Genomic DNA, 25,575 nt, shown 5'->3' on the forward strand with positions numbered 1-25,575 from the left:
GAACCCAGCATTCATTCCTGCCTGTGGCAGGGGATCAGGCTAGATAATCTGTTCAGGTCCCTCTTGACCCTAGCTACTATGAAACTATGAAAGCATCTGTCATTTCAGCACCAACAGAAATCATCACATTCAAAAAACCAAGTTGTGTTCTTAGCTTGTAATGATGTCATCTTAGTTGGTTCCTCAGCAGAAGCAACTCTAACGATGAGTGGTATTTCCTTTTGTTTACTGAGGTCTTGCTTCAAGCTCATTTTTTACCTCACAGGGTCTTATTTGTGAAGAAATTCTACAAATTTAAAAAGATTCCAATTTCCCAAAACAGCTTGCCAATGTTCTACCAGAATATTAACTTACTGCCTTTTTGTACAGCTTGGCTTCATTAAGTTTCTCCACATATGGTCAGCTTCATATGACCTGCCAATTTTTCATGTTTTACTAAAATAGTCTAAATATTTTTTTCCAGTGTCCACGCACTATTCCCAGCTAACAAAAGCTCTAGAGCTAACTCACAGAAGAGGTAATAAGAAAAATCAGCTGAAGTGAAAGAAAAGAAAGTATCTTTATACTTTCCTTAGTTGCAAGCTAGCATGAAGAGGAAAAAGCTGAAACATTTCTCCCATAATTGTCAAAGGAAAATCCTTACTGTAGCTTGCATGGGCCCATAGTTCACATGCAGAAGGCAAACTGCCCGCCAAACTGCCCATTTATCAGGATTTCAGAACACCGATTCTGGGACTTCCCTGTTCCTTTTCAGATTCTGCCATAGTCCTTGAATAACCATGCAGTTGCATCCAACTATAACTATAGTCTGAAAGCCCCTTCACATCCCCAGACGGAAATGCCTTGCTGCTAACAATATTTTCTTTTCATCCTCTTTTTTCAGATCTCAGAAGTATCATAAATGTAAAAAGTTTTCTTTACACCAAGGAGGTTGTTTTCAGGAAACTGACATTTTAGTTTTACAATTAGATCCTGATGTGTTACCTGGAACTTAAACAGTTGGATTTCAGAAATCTTAGAAATGCTTGACTGTGTTTCACATTATTGGCTTCTCTGTTTAGTTTTTCTGTTGCAATATTCAGTTCTAGGAAGAGTTTCCGTTCCCATAAGATTATCACGAGCACTTTCAATATTATGGTAAAATGAAACACCACTAATATGTAGATACACATATATTGTAATGGCATCTCATTTTAATCATGGGAAATGTGGATTTTGGGTTACTTTTTTAAAACTGAAAATTGGGGATTTTTTTTTATTTTTTTTTAATCGGAGAAAACCAGGATCCCTGGTTATCAGTGAAGACCCCATCCTACTACATAGGAACATAAACTCAAGCTAACCTAGGAACTTCAGAACAACCAAGTACAAATGGACTCACCCTCAGAGAAAGTTTTGCCTGCTTCTGCTACTCTCCAGAAGCAAGTTTCAATCTTTGCCAATTTCCAATGCAATAGAAAGGTTGTGTTAGCACAAAAAAACCTACCATCCTTTTATGTAAAACTGATCAGCAATATTCATCTCACAAACTTCCAAAGAATCCTAACACTATGCAAGTCAAGGGCAGTATGATCACAATAGGTGAAAGGGAGTTGCATCAGGGAACCAGGGCTGGCTCTCATTTTCATAATCAGTTCTAAGAGAACAATATCTTCTCAAGTTCTGAGTAAGAACATTGCTGTATTGCTGAAATTGTGATCTGCCCTCATTTTTTTCCAAAGTGAGGACAAAATCCAAACCAAAGAATAAAAGTGACTACAGATTTCTACTTGGTACCTAACTTAAAACAATATGCACCCTGAAGCTTGCTAGGGCACAAACCTAGTCCAATTAGATTTAAATAGGGTGACCATACATCCTGGTTTGGCCTGGACTCCATAGGCAGGTTCCAGCTGGGTAGTCAGAAGTCCTGGGCCTGAGCCCAGTGGGGCAGCAGCACAGCATAGTGCACCAGACAGGCAGGCAAGTAGGCACCACTGCTGTTATGTGGGAACAAGGTGGGTGGACATATTGTCACCCTAAGGTGCCATATCCGAGGACCTTACATTCTTGGTGCTCACACAGTGGCAGCAGTGCATGCCCAGAAGCCTGCCTGGTCCACCATGCCACTCCACCTCCCTGCTGGACCCCGGCCCGGGACATTTGACCAACTGGCCAGGACCAGCCTATAGAATCCAGGACTGCCCTGGCCAAACCAGGATGTCTGGCCACTGTAACAGAGTCTCAGGCTCTCCATTCTTTTGGGAGAAGCAGCAGCCTACCCAGGGAGCTCTGCAGGCTGAGCAAGGTGCAGCAGCGGCAGGTCAGAGCAACAGGCTAATGGAACAATTAGCAGGCACCTGCAAGCAGTCAGTTGACCGGATGTAGGCAGGGCCCTGGGAACATAAGCCCAAGGCTGGGACTGGCGTGGGAGTCTCTCCCTGGCAGCAGCCCAGGAGAGCCACCCAGGGATGCTGGGCCAACCACTTCGCTGCCTGCAAGAACAGGAAGGCTCAGGGAGCTCACAAAGCACCTAGGCTAGGAGGCATGCTGTACTAGGGAAGAAAGGATTGCCTTCTTAAAAAGGGACAGAGAGCTATTATCCCTTTACATTATGTTATGGCCCAGGGGCTTATGTTTATGCTGTGTTTATACCAGCAGTTTGAGATGGGGCTGTAACACGTAGTCAGGGAGGTCCCATTAGTGCCCACAGGTCACATAATGGCTTTGAGCCCTGCCAGGGGCAGGCTCAAGGCTCTAGTAAGCATTGAGCCCAGAATGGGTATAGTGCAAGGCAGACAGGGGCCTGCTGCCAGAGGGGGCCGCAGACACACAGGGGCCAGGGGCCCAGTGACGGAAGGGACTAGCAAGATAGAGCCTCAAAGCTAGGTCTGACAAGGTGGGCCTAGGGCAGATTAAAGGGGCAGAGGCTGGGGAAGCTGAAGCCCCAGCAGCAATGACAAATAACACCCGCAAGGCATGGAGTGCAACGTAGGGGAGGATTTAGAGCCATGCAGCCCTTAAGACTGGAGGTGTCCTCTGGTGGCAGTTACTGAGGACCAGAAGGGTATTGGGGACCCTAGCTGGGGCTCACTGGAACCAGGGCCACACTAAAGCCCATGGACAGCCTCCCTATTTATTGTTATAATCCCATCAAGGCACATCAGACGAGACAGGAAGGAGCCCTAGGGACAGAGTGAGGCACAGCCACAGAGCCACCAGAGTGGAGGACGACGCACACAACTGTCATGGTCACCCCTGGGACACCAACATGTTACAGTCACCCTAGAATTAAAGTTATCCACATCAAGACTGAAACATACGATTCCTAAATATGGCCAGCTTGTGAGATGATCCTGAACCTTAAGGACATTAATGAAAATTATTTTGTAATTGTTCACCACAGAGAAAGGTGACACAGAGAACCTCCCATCACCTCACCTGGCTATTTCTGGACCAGTACTATGCACAGAAAGGTACACTGTGGCAGATCTGTTTAAGTATCTTTCTCCTTTGTGCACCACTGGCTACAAGAACTGGTATATCTTAGCCCAATGGACAGCTAGCATAGTTAGGTGACGGCAAACCATTCACCTTCGATGCAACTATGGCTACCTGGAATTTAGGAACTAGCAGGTTTCTCTTTGTACAGTCATGCATGGTGAGTAACATTGCAACACCATAAGAAAAGTCATCCTCTCCTGTGTTTGCAGAGGAAGAACATAAAGTCAACTTTTGATAGTTGTCAAGCAACACACAAACAAGGATTCCAGACAGGAATTTAAAACAAGATAAGAACTCAAATGGCTGTGAATAAAGAGAACATGCTTTTAAGGAACATTCTGATCAGGGCTTCAAAGTTACTTTCTTAACAATGGCCTTTCTAAACTCTGATCAGGATAAGTTTCCGTTTCAAAAACACTTTGCTTTAACAGTGCTTCTCATGGTTAGGCCCTGTATCTGTACTTAGAGTAGAACTATTCTTACTAGTTCAGATGCCAGGTTATCAGTAGTCTCTTTTATAATAGCTCAATTTTCTGTTGCAGGCAAAGACCACCTTCTTTGAGACAAAAGCTGTTTACTCTTTTTGTACAAAGCAATGGTCTCAGACTGACAGTAATGGCATTTTTTTTTCACCTTCATGCAAATGTTCTAAACACTCTCAGGCCAACCAAGAATCAAGGTACTACAGGCCAAGGTTTCCAGCTGAACCCCTTAAACAGGGTATGCAAAACACATACCAATACAGTCATCTCTGCATGACATGTATTTGCATATGGAAATCCAACATTATATAGGTAATTCCTGCTTTGCCAGAACCATATGCATCTCTACCTAGGTTTAGAAGCTGCTGCAAGTTTCTTTTCCTCCTGAATGGCTATTTGGGTCTAACAACTGACAAAGTTTGCAAACATTCCTTTCATCGCCCATAGGAATTTGTCTCATCTTCCTTCTTCAACCAAAGAGACTTGGGTATAGTGCATGTGCACGCACACATGGCATGTACATTTGCAAGAAACCATTTGCTGCAGAACAAACCAAATTACAATCTTATAAGTTACTGAATGAAACTTTGCACTTAGTGAAATAGGCAGCGCTCCTGAATCAAATGTTGACATGACATGTTACCTTCTGAACAGAAGTGCAGCTGCTTTGCACAAGTACATAGACCAACTTGATAGCACTACTTATTTCTATTTGTTGGTAGAATCTGGTCTCACCTGCCAGGGAAAGGAATTCCCTTTCCTAAGAAAGAAAGGTCTCTCTAAGGTGCATTTGTATATAACTTCTATATATTTGGGGGGAGTGGGTAAGTGATGAAAAGAGAAGAGCTAAGGACAGGTATTTTTAGAAAGGAACAAGCATGTAATTTGGCAGAGGAACAATTATCAGTGGCTCATTCATAGAAACTAGCAAGGTACATGCAATCCAACTGACAAATCAAGTTGCATGTTCACTATGCTTTTAATAGGCTGATTTGGCTTCCTTGTGTGGCATAGAGATTCCCACGGTAAAAACCCTACAGTAACGTGGATTGTGTAACAAGTGAATGCTCTCATGGGTGGAGAATAAAATTTTCTTGCATAAGAGATGAGCAAGCAGAGCAGAAAAACCAGGGTAGAAACAAATCTGGCAATCAACAAACAGCTTGGCCTTCATTCACATAAAACTTCATGAGCAAGAGGTTCCTTTTTGGATGCTTTCTTTGGAGGCCTGTCAAGCCTGAGGAGCTTAATAGTTACTGTTGGAAAGCAGGAGGCTAATGCCTCCCGCTGACAGCTGTCATTTGGGATTCCCATCTCTGGGCCACAAGACATCACAGCTACTTGAGTGTGCAGCCTGGGGAAGTATTAAGTATAGACAACTATTAAATGTCACATCTGGGAATGGAAAAGCTAAGGTTCTCAGATCTCTGTCCAAGACGCATGTGCACACCTGTCACTTTAATTTCCACTTCTACTTATTGGAATAATCCAAGAATGTTGAGGACTTCAGACTTTTCCATTGCCCATTTACCCTTTGAATGCTTGCAGGAGGGCATATCTGTCTACACTGCCATTATGACCAGAACTGGGAGAACGCTAAGAAGCCAAACCCACCCACTGAGTCCTGCTCCATAGGCACTAAACTCTAGAAAGAAGGCAATGAAGTAGCCTGAATTGTCCTGAGAACAGGCCTTACTGCTGCTTTTCAGCTCTGCCCTAGTTGCATTTACTGATGCATTATGTGATTGGAATAGCACACCAGTGGTTTGAGTTTGAAAGCATATTACTCAATTCTTCCAATAAACAGATCAGCAGTGAGCTAGTTTTGATATTTGGCTTCCGGTGGCAAGAATGCCCCAAATAAGGTCACCCACAGCTCTCTTACAGGCACTTTGTCAGGCTATCTTTAGGAAGATGACATTTCACGATCAGCTCATAAGTAAAGTTCCATTTGCTAAAAAAGCAACAACAAAAGCTTCCATTGTGGAGCTTATTTCTGAACAGCGTTACAGACAAGAGTCAAATATATGACATTCAGAATCTACCAGTCCATTGCCAGAGACTCAACTAGACAGGCCAGATCTTACCTTTTCCATCCGATCAGACTAATAATGCATGAAGGGAAGACATCTGTCTCTACAACAAGGCTGAAGCCAAAATGCTTTAGATACAATGGTAGCACAATTGTATCTAAACCATAAGATAAGCTTCAAATCTGATACTGCAATCCTCAAACAGCCATTTACTCAGGCACTCAAAGGCTACACTTGCACATTTGAGCCCATGTTGGATTTCTTCATCAATATCAACTTTGAGAGAGATAGCTTATGAGGTACAGGAAATACTCAATGTTCTCCAGAACCTTACTGTAAATCTGAATTACCAGAGCTGGGGACTGCTCATTAAGAGCTTGTTGCTGAAGGACCTTAGTCTTCTGAACGTTACGCGTCAGTCCCATTTTCTTGTATGCCTAGGTAAAGATGTTGACGATTGCCTGAAGGTCTACTTCTGAGTAAGCACATACTACAGCATCATAAGCATACTGGAACTGGATGACTGAGGTCAGGGTGGTCTTGGTTTTGGCTCAGAGTCAGCTGAGGTTAAACATCTTACTACCCATTCAGTAGTTTAGCTCCACTCCAACTGGATACTGGTTGGTGGTCAGCTGTAGCATCACAGTAAAGAATAGAGAAGAGTGTTGGAGCAATGACATAGCCTTATTTAATTCCCATCTTAACCTCAAAGGAAACTGCAATAGATCCATTACTGAAAATAACTGCTTGCATACCATCACAGAGCAGGCAAAGGATGGTGACCAATTTCAGTAAGCAACCATATTTCAGAAGGATCCTCCACACCGCTACTTTGTTGACAGAATCAAAGGCTTTTTTGTAAGGTCATAGAAGGCCATGTAGAGAAGTTTAGGTTGTTCCCAGCATTTTTCTTGTAGCTGGCAAGCTATGAAGATCATGTCAGTTGTGCCTCTTGATGCCCACACTGAGACTGTGGGAAGAGCTCTTCAGCAAGTGGAAGGAGACTGTTCAGGAGGGGCTTTGCAATTATCTTGCCTGTCGTAGACAGCAAGGCAATCCCTCTGTGGTCTCCACAGTGGGACTTATCTCCTTTCTTGAAGACTGTAAGAATCATAGTGTTACTACTTATTCAATAAGCCCCAGATCAACTTTTCTATTTCTTTGCCTGATTCTGATGACAGGCTAGTCAGTCTAGAGACACCTGGAACACCCTACTCGTCCTAAAGAATGGTTCTCTAGTCTGGCATTTAGACAGTAGTCTCAAAATTAAAAACGATCACCAGAACGCATCTTCACATGCACTTTAAAGCGCAGTAGCCTATTTTACGGCGAATTAAAGCATCATGTCAAAAACCATGCTAATACACTCATGTGCAGTAAAAATAGGCTACTGTACATTAAGAGTCACTAAAAAAGCATGTGCTTGCACTACTGTGTAGTAGGGCAACCCAACAAGTATTTATTTAGTAACTCACATTAAAAAGGTACTGAATTTAATGCACATTAGGAAAAATGCATTAAGGAACATATAGACATACCCTCCGTCAACTTTCTTGGGGATTTCTGCATAAAAGTTTTATTTTGAAAGGTTTCTTTCTAGCTTAACATTCCCACTTAACAGACTGGGTATTTATTCACTATCATGCTTTGTTCCAAATACAGAACATAAGTGTTAGTTACGCATTTCTGCAACACTGGTAATTTTACCATCTCCACCTAATAATCCTAAAACTTATTGTCTTTAATTATGTAAACAACCAATTCTCCCCACTCCCTGGCCCGAGTCTTTTGCTTTCCTTCTCAGCTTTTTTTAGATTAGAAACATCTCATTGGGATTGCTCTTTCCCTTGCCTTAGCTTCAACACTGAGTTAGAATAGACCATTTCGACAGATTTCCTTACCCTTAAATCATGATGATTTTTCCAGGTCAGTAAAACATTTCCACAAAGCATTTCTAAATCACACACACTTCTCATTCAAGTATGTTTCTGTGCTGATATATAACTAAATGTGGAGCCATGCATGCCATTTTCCCAAACTGTACCATAATTGGTGCTTAAGTTAACACACAAACATTTTTCCTAAACTGACAACCTTGTGGAATTCACCCTGGACTCTAACAGACAGCCAATGTAGGCTCTTTGCAACTCATGAGCCAGTAGTTCCAAATATGCTGCAGAATGAACAATGTCCTAACACCTATTCAATCCCAGGAGTCTACAGTGGGATTGAAAAGATGATGTTGTGATCTCCAGAATCCCTATGGCTACTGCCACCTCAAGAGCAAGCGGTGCTTTGGGGAGTTTGGGGGGAGGGAGGGAGGGGGGGGCCGGATCACATAAACCCCCCCAAAACACAAAACAAAAATGGGAGAGTACTACATGGCTGAAAATTAGAACAAAGTATTCATTTGCAAAAGTTAGCAAGCTTGATGTTGCAAATCTAAACAAAGCTGTTATAATGCCAATTTACACAAAGCCACTTTTCATATGTTCTCTAAATTCAAAGTTGGCTTATATTTTTGTAGAAAAAGGGTATAGTTACATTAGGTCATATTTGGCATGCCTCTCGTTACATACTATATACAGAAGCACAAGTAACAGGAGATCAAATTGGTATTCTGTTAACCTAGGAAATTTTATGGACAAGACAACCACCACTTTTCATGTTTCACAACTTTAATAGAATATTCTAACTATTCTGTACAAATTGAAAACACCGTATTAAGTTACAAATGTGTAAGGTAAGGCTGGAGCACTCTACATGCCTGGTCACAGTGTTGAGATACAGTTGCTATTCAACTGATGCCAGAGATTGGCATTTGGATGCTTAAACTAGAAGTGTGCACCTGAAATACTGCGCAACAACAGGTAGTTTTGAAGACTTCAGAGCTTTTAAACAAATTGTGGAACGGAGTAATTTGAGCTGCGAATAAGACACCAAAACTTCAGATTTACCAAGTTAAATTTTGTTAATCTATATGCTCAGAGTGAAAGTCCCTGCCATGCTGGATACTAAGCAATAAGACTATTGGAAGTGTTCTGGTTCTTTGGCTGCAACCCACTTCTATTGACAGCAACAATTTGGCTGTAGATCGTTTGGATTTTCCCTTAAAGAACTGTCACTTTGAAGCACGTTCATTTTTGTCTAAGCTACCACCTTGAGAAAGACTAGTCAAATTTTCCTTGTACAAGTACCCATATTTTATGCAAAACAGGAAGAAGAAAATATTTTCAAGTATCTTAAAAACTATTAAAAAGCACTAATTCTTTCAAAGTACTTACAAACATGAATGAATAAATAAATACAAAAATGAACAACTAAGTAAATCTCAAATATGACACCCTTTCAATAATGATAAAAAGTAAAATTTACTTCAATTTAATTGGCTTTACTCAGATAATAAATATGACATTTAAAGAAGCGCAAGCACTAATTTGATTTGTAGGTTGCAGGAAATGTTCTTTAAAAAGGGTGGGGGGGAACGAGCAAAAAAAAGTCAAGTCCTATTGCTGCATTTCCTTTAACTACCACTCATTTCATCCATTTATAGTTTAGCTTCTCAGCACATGGGCTATTCCACAATTTTCAAAGTTCAACAAGAAGATGGATAGTCTTTACTTTGTCATTTGGATTATGTCCCTATGAAGAGGAAAGAGGCTCGTCAGAAAGCCTACTGACAATTATTTAGCTACAGTGTACCAAAGGCTGTAGAGTGTGCTTTATTTAAACCTCATATTTCCCAAATGCATTGAAGTTGCCACTGTACAAGTTAAGCAAAAAAGAAGAGTTAGTGAAAAATCATGCATTTTAAAACAAATTAAGTTTAAGCATTGTTAATAAGATTGTGCTGCAGCAATGGAATATCCTGAACTGCAGGCCAGGTATCCAAATATTTGTTACAAGTTGTTCAAATATCACTCTGAAGTGGTATTTCCTTATTACTGTTGTTTGCATTCAGCAGGCTGGCTGGCATCTTTCTGTTTAAAGTAGAAAAAGAAAAAGAAAGAGTCACAAAAGGATAAAGCTTACAATAAACGTTCAGCTGAAAATTGAGATTTGGTCATATGGCTTTTAGTTAAATGTAATACCAAATTAACCTTAAGTGGAGATATCTCCATGTAAATCATGATCCAAGGTTCTTAACTGCAACTCTCATGAACTTGGTATTGCTCAGCCCTTCAGAAGTTTGAGGCTTAAGCTTGGCTTCTCTGTAAGTCTCCAGCAAAACAGCTCAGACTTTCTAATTCAGTCTCCTAAATAAATGGCCTAATTTTCAAAAGCACTCAAGCCAAATAGAGCTGCAGTAGCCATAGAAATTTGAAAGCAAGAGTATCAAGCCACTTGCTTAGGAGTCAAATTTAGAAAGTCTTGGCCTGTGTTAAAGATCAGGAATGCTGGTTACCTTAACAGGTTGTGCTCCCCTCCAGGCTACAGACAGCTGCATTTGTGCCAGCTTATACATACTGCTGTATTTTAGACTGGGTGCTCCATCTGCTTAGATCTTTGCAATTTACACACTACCACTTATACAATTTTTTTAAAATACTGAATTAACATTCCTCTTTTGTTTGTTTCACCTTTCAGCCCTGCTTACTGTAAGACAAATACCAAGTTTCCTGAATAGTACAGTAAAAAGGAAAGGTGAGGTACAGAAGAGACAAGACAATGCCGAACTTTGTGAAATAATGTATACCTTTGATCAATTAATCTAAAAACAACAGAAATATTTAATATTTGTTTGTCAACATAACTGTGTACATGCCTATTTTCCCAACTGCTTTTCACATAACACTGAAATGAATCAATTTGCACTGATCTATCCCTGAACAAGAGAATTCCTTTGTGAAAGGACAAGTATACAGCAACAGCAAAGAGATTATTTCTTAGAAAGAAAAAAAATACTGGATATAGTTAAACTTCAAAGTCTACATTACACTTTCGGTAACATTTTCTAAAATCCAAGTGCTTATGCACCTAGAGCCTTACTGACAGATTGTGTAATTTATTTGTCCTGCATATCCAAATTTCACTTTAAAAAGTAGCTTTGTGCTTTAGAAAAATGCTATCCTTTAATTACAATTAAAATGCAAGCTGCAAAAAACTACCAGTGAACTACTGCCGCACTACCAAACCATATCGCGCTCAAGCATAGCTGGACCTCCAGGATGGCAGAGAAGGAAAGTGAAACAAAAAACAGAAAATAGCCTACGCAAATCACTGCACAGACTATTCATAAATGTAACAACTGATCTGGTTCTGTGAAACTTCAAGAAGTTTCCAGACACAGGAGTGTGCCTAGAGAACACACTGCCAGCAGGTCTCTGCCAGTTCCAATTTTGTAGTAGAGTGCTGACTTAAGGACATCCACTATCTTCCATCTTGAGGATGTCAAACTCACTAAGCATAAGTCAATTTCTCAGAGATCCAGGCCCTGAAGTATCTTAATATCTACCCATACTTTAATATCTACCCTTTGCACATCATATGGAGCAGCAAAACTAGTGCCGAGACAAAAATACTATTTATAATGCTGACAGCTGCATTCTGTATTAGCTTCGATCTCCAAATGATCTCACTATGCAGCCCCACACAGAGGCAGAGAGACACAGATAACTGTTAGAGGTGCACAAAACAAGCTGAAATCAATTTGGATTCGAGCTGAATCAGGGACAGTGATTCAATTTGCTGATTTGGATCACTGCCCCCGATTTGATTCAGCTGAATCTGAAGGTTCAACGCTGATTTGGAGAATCAGCGATTCGGCCATAGAAACAGCTTTAAACATTCTTTCTACATACCTCAAGGTACCATAAACACTGCAGCGGTGGGACGAATTGAGCATCCTACAGGAACACGGGGTGGCCCCCCGTGCTAGGCAGCAAAGCCAGAAGTGGATCGGAAGTACTTCTGTTTCACTTCCAGGTCCACTGCCAAGCATGCTGGGGACCCCACTCCCCCCCCAGCTCAGCATCAGCTGTGGGGGGACCCCAGGTGCTTCCCCCAGACCCAGGAAGCAGCAGTCACCAAGTTGGGGGAGCACAGGAGGGGACCCCTGCAGACCCGGAAGTGCTTCTGGTCCACTTCTGGGTCTGCTGTTGAGTGCACTGGGGAGTCCCCCATGCTCCTGTGGGATGCTCCATCTGCCCCAGCAGCACAGCATTCATGAGCCACCTGGTACCTTGAGGTATGTAGAAAAAAAACATTTAAAAGCTGTCTTTATGTCCAAATCACCACATCAATTCGCAGGTTCCCGATTAGATTCGGAGAGATTAAAGGGTCTCCTGATTCAATTTGGATTTGGAGAGTCAGCCGCCGAATCGAATCAGGGATGAAAGCTTTGCACAGCTCTAATAATTGTACCATTTCACATAACCCCCCTCAGAGTTGTACTTGGTTTATGTACACTTAAAAAGCAATCTTTGACAGAGCTGCTTTGCTAATAATCCAGTAACAGCCTAGAATCTAACACCACCCACAAAATGTTGGTTTGTGGTAGAGATTGCAAGCTGCACTTCAGCATTCAAAGCTGTCAATGAGCTGGTTCCTTCCCAATTGCCAACATTCTCACCTAGACAGTTGTTCAGTGGGTCAGTTCCATCTCACTTAGACACCAGTATGATGGACCAAATTATGCTATGTCAAACATGATGAGAACTAGCCACATGACACCACGGGCATTTTAACTCAAGTCACCCGTTTCAACCAACATTTGTACAAAAATGCTAAGCAGTTTATCTTCAGCGGGCAGCTTCCAAGGCAAACCAACCACTGCACAGAACTACAACTCTGTTCTTCAAGGAGCAAAACAGGACAGCACAAACAGAACATATTCTATGAGTGTATTCTACCTATAACTACTCATAGCTTCAGATTTTCAGCATGGGGGGGAAAATAGCCAAACAGATCCAAGACAGTGCAGTTTCCCCAAGTACCAACTGACCTCTGGCTCAGACACACAACCCCGTCCCACCTGTTAGACAGTCTGATGTCCTCCAGACTGGGGGCATAATTCCACAATACATGAATCACAGCATCATATCAAAACGGGTCTGGAAGGGACCTCACAATGTCATCTATTCCAGTCCCCTTGCTCAGGGCAGGATCACTCTCATTTAACCACCTCAACAGTGTGGTCGCATCCAGACTAGCGCGGCTGTTTGGTTCTCTGGGGACAAGTAGCAGTGGCATGCCTTGTGCTGGAGCTACTTGTTCCCAGGGAATGCCTGTACCACAAGCATTTTGGCATGCAACAGGATACCCTGGGAGCAGTAGGGGAGGCTGGGGCCAGCACTGGGCTGGCCCCAGCAACCTTACTTGGGGTCCTCCCGGGGCTGCAGCCACAGTGCTCCAGCCCAGCAGAGCCTGGCTAGCAGCTATAGTGCAGTTCTGGATGGCCTGGCTCAGCTTTTCAGCAGCACCCACACTCCATGCTTGAACTGCTCTGTTTTTTTCTGTGAGTTTTTTTGACCCCTGGATACAGAAAAAAACCCAGGGCAGCACACACCCAGGCAGTGTGCCCTCACAGCACGGAGAACACCTCAGTGTGCAGTATGTGGCGTTGCAAATGTGTTTGCAGCGCCACATACCACACAGCCATGCTCATTTGGGCGCACCCTGTGAGTCCAACCTGTTCCCAGGCAGACAAGGTTCTTTGGGTAAATGTGATATCTTTTATTAGACCAACTAAATAGCTGGAAAAAAACAAAAAAACAAAAACCGTTCTTTGGAAGCTTTCAGGTATAAATGCTATTCCTGCTCTCAGAAATTCCAGAAATGGAGATTCCACAATGTCTGCAGCCTCCTAATCTCCAACCTAGATGTCTTCTGTGGCAGCTTGAGGCAATTGCTCCTAGTCCTGTCCTCTACAGTCACAGCAAAAATCCCACCTTCATCCTCTCTACAGGCACCCTTCAGGTATCTAAAGACTATCAAATCCCTCCCCCAAGTCTTCTCTTCTCCAGACTTAAATAAGCCTAGTTCTTTCAGCTTTCCCTCAAGTCATGTTTCCCAGGCCCCTAATCATTTTTGTCATTCTCCACTGAACTTGTTCCAATTTGTCCATGTCCTTCTTAAAGTGAGAGATCAAACACACAGTACTCCAAGCAAGGCCTCACCAGTGCTGAATAGAGCAGAGGAACCACTTTCCTTAATTTGCAGGTGACACTTGTTAATACAACCCAGTATGCTATTGGAGGGGGTGGGGGTTTTCTGTTTTGTTTCACAGCAAGCACACTGTTGGCTCACGTTCAGTTTACAGTCCTTCTCTGCAGTACTAGCCAGTCATTCCCCAATCTGCACTTGTGCATGTAATTATTCCATCTTAAGTGCAGGACTTTGCACTTGTCCTTCTTCAATTTCACAATTGACTGCAGACCATTTTTAAAGTCTCTCCAGCTCATTCCGGATCCTAACCCTACACTCCAGAGTGTCTGCTACTCCATCCAACATAGCATCATCCACAAATTTGTTAACTGTGCACTCAATCCCATTATCCAAGTCATACGATATTAACGATGTTAGACCTAGGGCAGACCCCGATGAACCATATCTGATACCTTCTCCCAATCTACTAATGACTAATTGGGCATAATGATCTAACCAGTTATATATCTATTGTACTTTCATCTAGTCTGCATTTCCTTAGCTTGTTCATGAGAATGTCATGCAAAACCATGTCAAAAGCCTTGATCAAGTCAAGGTATATCGTATCCACTGCTCTCTTATATCCACAGAGCCCATCACTTTATTACAAATAAAATCAGGATGGTTAAAAATGACTTGCTCTTGGTGAATCCACACTGCCTGCTCCTGATCACCTTTTGCTCCTGTAGGTGCTTCATAACAGTTTCCTTGAGGACCTGCTCTATGATCTTTCCCAGTATTAACATCACACTACTGGTCTGTATTTCCCCAGGTCCTCCTTCTTCCCTTTCTTAAAGATGGGCAATATTTTTGCACTTTTCCAGTCACCTGGGACCTCACCTGACCTCCACAAATTCTCTGAGAGGAGAATCAATTCCTTCATTACCTTAGAGTACAACTCATTGGGCCCTGTCAACGTGAAAGCATCTAGCTCTTCTAAGTAATCCCTAACCTGTTCTGCCATTACCTTAAGACCAGTGAGCCAACCTTTTGGTGGCACACCTGCCAAAATTAGCCACACATGCTCCCCATTCCCTTTCCCTGCCTAATCTACCACTTTCCTTTCTGTTTCTTCCCCTGTGCTCCCTGACTAGATCTGCTACACTGCTTTCTGCCCTGCTTACTCTTGTACTGCCTACCCCCTCACTGGTTTACCATGTGCCACAGGGGTGGCTACCCTTGACTTAAGCCATTTAAACTCCTTGCCCATTTTTGCTACCAACTGCACTTGTCATCTGGCAGCTGCCCCATTTGTGAATTTTTTATTTTGGCCTAAAGTACTTCATACTTCTCTGCCTCATGCATAAACTCCCCTCTGCATTCTTGTATGGGACCTGTTATTTCTTTAGTATTCTTCTTACTCCTGACATACTTGTAGTCTCTTCTTGTCACCTTGTACCCCTGCCAGCTGCATCTCAAATTATGCCTTGGCCTTATTCATTTTCTCCTTGCGTGCCTTTGCAATACTTATACCCTTCCCTAGTAATATGATCAAGTTTCCACTTTTCTAGGATTACTTTGAGTTTCAGCTCACTGAGGAGACTGCTAGGCTGGTCTTCTGCTGCAACAGAAGAATGGGAAGTGCCTGCTCCATCACCCTGAGAAGGATCTCCTTAACATGCAGACTGCTTCCCCGCCACCTCAGACTTCCCTCTCCAGGGATCCTGCCCACCAGTTCCCAAAGTGTGCCAAGTCTGTTTTTCTGGACTCCACTGTCTTTATTCTAATACACTCCTTCCTTCCTCCCCTTAGCATCTTGAACTCTATCATTTTGTGGTCACCGTCACCTGAATTACCCTGAGTGATGGCTACTCTGGAGAAGCTATATTGCATATTACACAACTACTACTTTCAAATGTAATATGTCATTTTAGTGATGGAAGTCCAGAAAAAAATACCTCAAAAGTTGGGCTTCTGCTCTTCCTTAATGGTAATGTAGAATTTTTACTATAGCTCATCATTATGTCAAGACATCTGTTCCAAAACCTTCAATTCTTATTTTACAGAACTCCACAAGTCAAAAAGGCACTAATTTTAGAAACCCACCGTTCACCTTTCTAGCACTGCTCAATGCCCATACTGGTTGACACAGGACATACTACTGGATGATTCAAAGAAGAGTTACCTCCTGTCTTTCTACACTTCTACAAGTCAGTCTCTTGAAATCTTCCAAATCTGTCACAAACGAAATATTCCATTTTGTTCCATGTGCTGAATGATACAGACGTATGGAAGTTGATAACCATTCTTCTTTTCTAGATTCTGTATTCTGTTTCTCAAATGCAGCTTGTCCCGGGGAGACGGGGCGGGGCTCGCCCGCGGAGGCGGCGGAGCCTGAGCGGGACATCCGCCGCTTGTTTATGCCGGAAGCCGGCGCCCGTGCCGGTGGCCGGGAGCCGGCAATAAAAACAGCCGGCCGGGACGCACCCGGCGGGAGCCCGGAGTGGGGACTCCCTGCCGCGGAGACAGGGAGTCCAGAAAGGGAGACGGCAAGGGGACCCGCACCCGGCGGGAACGCGGACGCCGACGAGGAGGGGCTACTTACCCCATTGGGGGGGAGGACAGCGGCGGCAGCTGGACCCCGAACCCGGAGCGGGGAGTGGCGGGCCGGCCCGGACGACGAGGGTTCCAGCGACGGGGAGTACTGGGACTGCGTCCCGCCTGCGCCCGGAGTTTGCAGATCGGGAGTCGGCGCTGGGACCTGGGAGGGCACCGATGAGGCACCGTGAGCGCCTGGACCGACGCCGGACACCAGCGGGCCAGAACCGGAAGGGAGGACCCCCAGAAGGACCCAGGTCGGAAGCGGGGATGCCCGCCGGCTAGGTTTCTACCCCGGGCAAGGGACCCGGTGAGAAGCATCACCGGGGCACCCCAGGCGAGGGCCGGGGTCTCGCCCACAGGAAGTCCAAGGGGGCGTAAGGCCGGGGTGTTAAGGGGTGGCGGAGCCCCGCAACGTGACCGTCGGGGACCCCGGGCTACGGAGAATCAGGAGCCGTCCCACTGAACCTTACAACAAGTCGTGGCGGGCGAGAACCAGGGCGGGGACCTGATTACCTTGCATCTGCTCCGGACCTAGGGGGATAGCACCACCCTTCCACCGTGACGCTGTTCCGAAGAGGGTGCTCCCTCCACCTCCGCTAGCCCGACGGTCACAAGTGGTGCATTGGCTGGGAAGACCATTCCCCATCTTGGGGGAATTGTGGGATGCAGGCAGCCGAGATGACGGCAACGGACCTGGTGGCCCAGACGCTCCAGGCTGTGACCCAGTTATTGGGGGCACAGCAAAGGATGATGGCACAACAGGGCCCCCCGATCACCCGGATGCCGAAAATGACGGCGGAAGACGATCCGGAGGCCTTCCTGGAGGTGTTCGAGCGGCAAGCTATCATGCTCGGGCTCGATAAGGCCTACTGGGCGAGCCAGCTAGGGGCGCTAGTGGTGGGTAAAGCCCAAGAGGCCTATAGAGCCTTATCGCGAGAAGAGGCCCGGGACTATAAGGCTGTTAAAGCCGCCATTTTATACCGCCTCGAAATCAACCCGGAGCATTATCGGCGGCTGTTTCGGGCCCGGAAGGGACCGGAGGAGAGGCGACCCCGGGTACTATTGCAGCGCCTTAGGGATCTGTTTGGTAAGTGGGTCGGCCTGCCCACGTGCACGCTGGCCGCACTGGTGGATAAGATCGTGATGGAGCAATTTATCAATGACCTGGAAGAGCGGACGCAGAGGTGGGTCCGCCAACACTCTCCAGAGTCTTGCGAGGCCGCTGTAAAGTTGGCCGAGTCCTTCATGGCGGCCGAGTGGCACTACCCGCGTGAGAGGCGGGGACCGGTGCCCAGCAGGGAAACGGAGCGACGTAAACCAGGTCCCAGAACCCCAAATAGGGATGTGATGTGTTTCCATTGTGGAGAGATGGGGCACTTTGCCCGGGAATGTCCAGGGCGGAACACGGATAGGCGGCGGTCCCAGGGATACCCCCATAGGTTGGGAGAAAACCCCCGAGATCAAGCCCAGGGGGAGCCGATGGATTGTAGCTTCGGGACCGGGAAGGGTGAACCTCGGTGGGAGCGTCCCACGGTGAGAGCCCGCGTGGAGGGCCGCCCTGGATTCAGGGTGCGCCCAATCGTTGATTAAGGCAGAGCTCCTTCCACCCGGGCAACGGTGGCAAGGGGAGCCCATAAGGGTGGCGTGTCTCCATGGGGAGACACAGGCCCTCCATCGAGCCCAGGTGCGGGTGCACGTTATGGAATTCCGGGACGAGATATTAGTCGGGGTCACCCCCAAACTGGCATGTGATATGCTGTTGGGTAGGGATTGGGCCCCTCTTTATGACGTGTTGGAGAGGGTTCGGGACCTAGAGATGGCCCGGCGGGCTCAGTGGGTCCGGGACGAGTGGTTTGGCGAGGCCGAGGGAGAAGAACCCCTCGTGGACTGGCAGGACATCGCGAGTGGACCACAGTTCCGGCAAGGACAAGAGGAGGATCTTGAGCTGCACGAGCTGTGGACGAGGGCCCGAGAGGGGCGACGCCAACCGGAGACGGAGGCGGATGGGGGCAGCGAGTTCCAGGTGAGGCACAATCTCTTGTATCACGTCCCGCACGGGGAGGTTGGTACCGAGGCGGGGGGACAGCTGGTGGTGCCCAGCCGTTTCCGGCAGATGGTATGGCAGTTGGCCCATGCGAACCCCATGGGGGGGCACCTGGGCAGGGACCGGACCCTTGGGAAGATATCCCGATGGTTCTTTTGGCCCCGGATGAGGGAAGACGTGGCCCGGCGGTGTGCCGCATGCCCGGTGTGCCAGAGGGCTAGGGAGGACCGGCCCCTACGGGCCCCTTTAAGACCCTTGCCCGTCGTGGACGTGCCTTTCTCGCGGGTTGCTATGGATGTGGTGGGCCCGTTGCCCCGTAGCAGCAGTGGCCACCGGTACATCTTGGTGTTCGTGGACTACGCCACTCGATACCCAGATGCAGTCCCGCTGCGGTCGGTAACGGCGCCGCGAATTGCGGAGGAGTTGGTACGCTGGATCTCCCAAGTAGGGGTGCCCCGTGAGATCCTTACGGACCAAGGGCGGAACTTCATGTCGGGCGTCTTACGAGGGGTATGCCAAACCCTGCGAATCAAACAGCTCCGAACTTCGGTGTACCACCCACAGACCAACGGGTTGGTAGAACGGTTCAATGGTACCCTGAAAAGGGTGCTCCGGCGATGCGTTCAGGGCGACCCACAGCGTTGGGACCTGATGCTGCCGCTAGCATTATTTGTGCTGCGAGATGCCCCATCCGAATCCCTGGGCTATTCCCCTTTTGAACTAGTGCTGGGCCATCGCCCACGAGGCCTACTACAGATTCTTAGGGAGGAGTGGGAACAGGGACCCGCAGCTGTCGGCAGCCCGTCCAGGTATCAGAGGGAGTTCCAGCAACGAGTCCGAAGGGCTCGCGAGTTGGCGGTGGACAACCTACGGTACGCTCAGCAACGACAGAAAGAGAGGTATGACTCGCGCTCCAAGGTATGGGAATTCCAGCCAGGGCAAAAGGTGTTAGTGTTACTATCCACTTCAACCAGTAAACTGTTAACCCAGTGGCAGGGACCGTTTGAGATCACGCGACAGGCGGGGCCTGTCGATTATGAGGTATATCGCCCGGGGCATCGGAACACCCGGCAAATCTATCATGTCAACCTCCTGCGAGAGTGGCACCAGCCGGAGGGCTGGGCCGCCTTTGGAGAGAGGGAGCAACAAAACGTAAGGAGCCCAGAAGCAGCGGGAGGAGGAAAGGCCCCGACACCCCCGGGGGAGATCAAAATAGGGATGGAGCTATCAGGGCCCCAGAAAGAAGAAGTAAGGAACCTCCTAAGGGAATTCCAAGGGACCTTCTCTGAAGAACCAGGGTGGGCCAGAGCAGCGTATCATTCCATCCCAACCCCACCCGGTGTCGTGGTACGGGATCGTTGGCAGCCTATACAACATCACCTGACCAAGGAAGTACGCGAGGAAGTGGTGATACATACCCCTAATTTTATGAACCCTTTTACTTTGCAGACCGACGCCTCCGAGGTTGCTATAGGAGCCGTCTTAACACAACAGGACGCTGGGGTGGACCGACCGGTGGCCTATGCCAGTCGGAAACTGCTCCCGGCCGAGACCAGGTACTCGACAATAGAGCAAGAGTGTCTGGCAATCCGGTGGGCGGTGGAACACTTTAGGTATTATTTATTGGGGAGAAAGTTTACGTTGATCACCGACCACGCTCCCCTTAGATGGCTTAGCTCTACTAAGACCAATAACACGCGGATTATGCGATGGGCACTAGCCCTCCAACCCTTTAAATTTCAAATTAAGTACCGCCCGGGGAAGGATAATATAACAGCTGACTTCCTCTCCAGATGCCCCGAACCGACGACCTCCAGTGGGGGACCCGGAACGCGAGGCGAATATTCAAGGAGAATCAAACCCGAGGCGGAGAGATCCCTCAAACCGCCACAAGGCAACTGGCGGGGGGGGTTATGTCCCGGGGAGACGGGGCGGGGCTCGCCCGCGGAGGTGGCGGAGCCCGAGCGGGACATCCGCCGCTTGTTTATGCCGGAAGCCGGCGCCCGTGCCGGTGGCCGGGAGCCGGCAATAAAAACAGCCGGCCGGGACGCACCCGACGGGAGCCCGGAGTGGGGACTCCCTGCCGCGGAGACAGGGAGTCCAGAAAGGGAGACGGCAAGGGGACCCGCACCCAGCGGGAGCGCGGACGCCGACGAGGAGGGGCTACTTACCCCATTGGGGGGGAGGACAGCGGCGGCAGCTGGACCCCGAACCCGGAGTGGGGAGTGGCGGGCCGGCCCGGACGACGAGGGTTCCAGCGACGGGGAGTACTGGGACTGCGTCCCGCCTGCGCCCGGAGTTTGCAGATCGGGAGTCGGCGCTGGGACCTGGGAGGGCACCGACGAGGCACCGTGAGCGCCTGGACCGACGCCGGACACCAGCGGGCCAGAACCGGAAGGGAGGACCCCCAGAAGGACCCAGGTCGGAAGCGGGGATGCCCGCCGGCTAGGTTTCTACCCCGGGCAAGGGCCCGGTGAGAAGCATCACCGGGGCACCCCAGGCGAGGGCCGGGGTCTCGCCCACAGGAAGTCCAAGGGGGCGTAAGGCCGGGGTGTTAAGGGGTGGCGGAGCCCCGCAACGTGACCGTCGGGGACCCCGGGCTACGGAGAATCAGGAGCCGTCCCACTGAACCTTACAACAAGTCGTGGCGGGCGAGAACCAGGGCGGGGACCTGATTACCTTACATCTGCTCCGGACCTAGGGGGATAGCACCACCCTTCCACCGTGACGCTGTTCCGAAGAGGGTGCTCCCTCCACCTCCGCTAGCCCGACGGTCACACAGCTCAATTACCAGGTATTTTATTAATCAACAGAAACAAACACTAGCTTCGCTGGGGAGAGAACCAGTCATCTGATGCTAAGACTATCCATAAGAAAAGATTAACAAACTTTCTGAGGTCCAGAAATGCCAAGATGTCACATCTTAATGATTCTGGTAACCCTCAGTAAATTGCCCAAGATTCAATCCTAAATGGCAAGAGTACACAAATTTCAAATGCAGATGTTGGAAATGACTTCTGAGTGAAACAGATATAAAGCACTGTGCTCCAAAATAGGAGTTCCTGAAAGGCTCTCCACCTTTAGAAATATTGTCTAACTCCTTAAAACAGATTTGCTGGCTAGTGGTGGAAACTTCAATTGTGGTTGCTTTGAAGATGGAACAAGTACTTGGAAGCAGTAGTTACTGTCCTCTTAGGAGGGAATGTTTTTAATTTAACTTGAAACTATGGTAGTGAACTGAACTGAGCCAGTTAACTTCTTTTTCCTCTTCAGGTAATGGCATACTTGCTCCAACTGGTTAGCCAGCTACAGCAGCATTTCTCAACCCGTGGGTCTCACAACCAAACAAGAATATAGGAAAGGGTTGTGAACAACCTTTAAAAAAATAAATAAATAAATAAATAAAATACATAAATAAAATCGATTCTCCTTTAAAGGATAAAAAGATGGGAAACTGGCTTTTTCCTTGCAGACTGGCAGAGTTCCAGACTGCAAGGATTACTTGTAGCCCCCCTGCCCCATACACCCACCCTCTGCCCCACACATTGGGACCTGGGGGCAGTTTGGGAGTGAGAGGCACTGGGTCAGGACTGGCCATTGATGTTTATAAGTAGGCCCTGGTACAAAAAAGGTTGAGGACCAGTGAGCTAGAGGACACAGCCCTTAAATTTTTTTATTTATTTTTTTTAAAAGGCACAAATGTGCCAGTCACAAGAAACGGAATACTGGAAAATACTGAAGTTTTTCAGAGGCTCAACTACATAAAACAGCCTTCTTCACCTAGACTCCAGAGCCTAACCCTTTGCACAGGTTAAGTGACATAGTTCTTCCTGGACATTTTACCATCAAAATAAGATGCAATTAAAAAGAGAGAAAAATGGAAAAGAATGAAAATAAATTCAGAGCAAGAAAATAAGATTTAAAATATGAGCACTGTTGAATACAATTAGCTAGAAGGGAGGAACAAAGTAGGAATGGGAAGACAAACAAAGTCTAGCAGAAGGAGGTTTGACATGTAGCAAAGATTGCTAGTACACAGAAAGGTGAAAACTTTTCCAGACGTGGTGAAAAAACAGAATTTAAAGAAAAGAAAGGAGACAAGAACAGTAATGGTAAAATCTCTATTATCCAGTACTTCACCAACCGAATATTCTATTAACTGGAGTTTCCGGCCAGCCAGATGCAAGGGGGGGCAGCAGAAGTTCACACGCAGAGGCCACTGCTACCCAGTGCTGCCGCCGCTCCATGTACAGCTGCCACCCCCCACCCCGCCAGACATTTGTGGGGGGTAGGGAAGGGGAGCTCGCATGCAGCAGCTGCTGCCACACCCCTCCCCCCTTCCCACCTCTGCTCCGTGTTATTTCAGATAACCGAAGTTTTTACATAACTGGCAAACCCCCTACCTCGGGGATGCTGGATAACAGGTTTTACTGTACATAGAATGGGTGGTTTGGGAAGGGAGCAATGAAAAAAAAATTAAGAGCATATTATTATGCATCTATTCATAGCATTACTTATCTTCAAGACTACTATTATTTTGTTTGGAGAGGAGCAAAAGCAGTAACTTATAAAGGCAGGACAAGAAATCTGAGATTTATTCTAAAAGACAGGGAATCACTGAATTGACAAAATGGAGACAGAAGTCACACTGGTGAGAAGATCGTTTTAGCTGCTGAATGTCTGAAAAGCTAATTCCCATATTTTGCAAGCTGATAGAAGGATGTTACACTAGTCCAGGCATGATAGTGGCATGAATGTATTCTGGTAGACAAGAGAGGGGGTGGAAAATAGATGTTTTCAAAGCAATAAGATTTATAAGTCAGAAGATAAGCTCAGCCTTAGGGCTGAATGATGGGAAAGATACCGAATATAAAAATCAAGAGGGAGGAACAGAACTGGAAAGAGTCGTATTTGTCATGAGGTTTGGGAAACACCAAGAAGAAACACAAAATACAAAGATGCAAGCCTGGAGTAGAATAAATTTCTAGGTCTGGGGTACAGACAGAATAACTGTAACACTACTGAGGGATACTGTTATAAGCTGTTGTTATACATTTGCATGATTCTGTAGCAACCAACCTGGCACCAATTTCCACCCCACTTCGTCCAGGGTCAAAGTTGGGAGGAATTCACTAACTTATATTGTTGCAGGATCATGCAGATCAGTTGCAGTCTAGCATGTGCTATACGCTTCCATGCATCAGCCTCCTCTCCCCTCCCCACATGAAATGGTTACAAATGTACATTTGTCCATGCTCTTCGTAAAATTCTGTGTGAACAGGCACCTCAGGGGAAAGGGAAAAAAGAAAGTATGACCATGAAACATCAGGAAACAGAAGGCAAGAGAAAGAGGATCCACTAAAAGCATAACTATGTAGAAGAGGCAAACGAGGGAAGAGAACAAGGAGAGAGAGAGAGAGAGAGTTGTGACAGTCAAACAAGAACTTCCCCTGGCATAAGCATGACTGCCTATGTCAGAAAGAAAGGAACAAAGACACAAATTTAGAACAAGTCAGTGGAGCAGAATGGAAAAGGAAACTAGAGGTAACTTGCAAATACACAGTAAAAAAGAACTCAGTGCAGGCCAGTTAAGAGATGCAAAGGATATGGTACCAACTGAAATACAAAAAAATAATCTCAGTATGTACATACATTCTATAACCCTGAAGTACTACAAGGCAAGTCATGACTTCTGTCGGGGAGGCAAAGAGGTATTCTAGCTTTAAAAAGACATACGACACTACTCAGGAGCGTCCATCCACAGAAATTTTCTTCTTTCCTCTAAACTGCTAGTGAGACCTATACCCAAAATTTCCCAAAATTTTTTATACCAAGAAGTAACTGTAAACAAACCGCATGTCATGGCTACAAATCGGAAGCTTGCAAGTTAGGTACGAATGGAATTCCACCTTACCTAGAAATGTATGAATGATAAACAGACTTAAATTACACCTAAACAGGGAAAAAAATTAAAAGGAACTGTCAGCATGAAAGAAAAGTGAAATTACAAAATCATACAGGAGGCAACAACCAAAACCTTCTAAAGATACTGTAATAAATGCTTCTACAAAATACAATACATCACAGGGCATGCTACACAATATGTAGCTATGTCCGAGGGATCATAGCCACTGTAGCTGGTATAGACTGGTTCCTTCCTTTTAAAGCATCTTTGATACCATTATACCAGTACTAATGTGTTTTGCTCTTCAGTTCTCCCACCACTGCTTTTCTATTCCTTTCTGAAAAAAGTCAAGAAAATAGCAAATTAAAAAAGTGTCAGTGCCACTCTTTCTTCATTTGGGAAGGATTTCAACAAGGATGTAAGTTTCTACCAACATGAAATGTTTCCCTTTAAGAGACAGGAATGATTATGGAAAATGGCACTCGAAAGGATTTACAGTGGTCAATTGCAAAAGACAGTGTATCAGTAACATAATTTAACTGCAATTTTCTTCAGTTTTGTGTGCTAGTTATTTCCTCTTATTTGTGCTAGTGAAAAAAATGAAAAAGGTGCTGTGTGAACAGCAGAGTGAATAAAACTATGTCTGTACTTCCCCTCTCTATATCTAACTATAGTTTAGATATTGTATAGGTGTCTGAATCATGGCTGAAAAGAGACTGGAAGAGAGTAGTGCCCATAATCAACATAATCAACCGAGTTTTAAGCTAAATTATACTTGGCATGTGTCTGTTTGAATAGAGACATGACAGGATGGCAGAGGGCTGGATTTTGCAACACAACCAGAAAAGAAAGCAGCTAAGTTATTAGTTGAGGGGAGAGTGGGGGAGAGGGAGTAGATGAGCTAACAAGCAACTGTAAAAATGAATTGGTGTCTAACATTTA

At 46.1% G+C, this 25,575-nt stretch overlaps 1 protein-coding gene across 6 annotated transcripts in view; it reads right to left on the minus strand.

The window, feature by feature from the left end:
• Positions 1 to 8,658: 8,658 nt before the first annotated feature.
• Positions 8,659 to 25,575, minus strand: part of NAP1L4 (nucleosome assembly protein 1 like 4) — a 57,220-nt gene continuing 40,303 nt past the window's right edge. For 4 of the 6 annotated variants that reach the window (XR_016440234.1, XM_090032519.1, XM_090032521.1 and 1 more), the window contains exon 15: positions 8,659 to 9,978. Coding sequence is in view for 4 of the 6 variants with exons in the window: in XM_090032519.1 (XP_089888645.1) it covers positions 9,940 to 9,978 (39 nt within the window). In the remaining 2 variants the exon portion in view is untranslated. Of the gene's footprint in view, positions 9,979 to 24,642; positions 24,681 to 25,575 lie in introns of all 6 variants that reach the window. The other 2 variants (XR_016440233.1, XM_090032520.1) reach the window with 1 other exon arrangement.

Source organism: Crocodylus siamensis, chromosome 2 (assembly GCF_052110815.1).
Source record: "Crocodylus siamensis isolate JL-2025a chromosome 2, ASM5211081v1, whole genome shotgun sequence".
NCBI classification, from domain to species: Eukaryota; Metazoa; Chordata; order Crocodylia; family Crocodylidae; genus Crocodylus; species Crocodylus siamensis.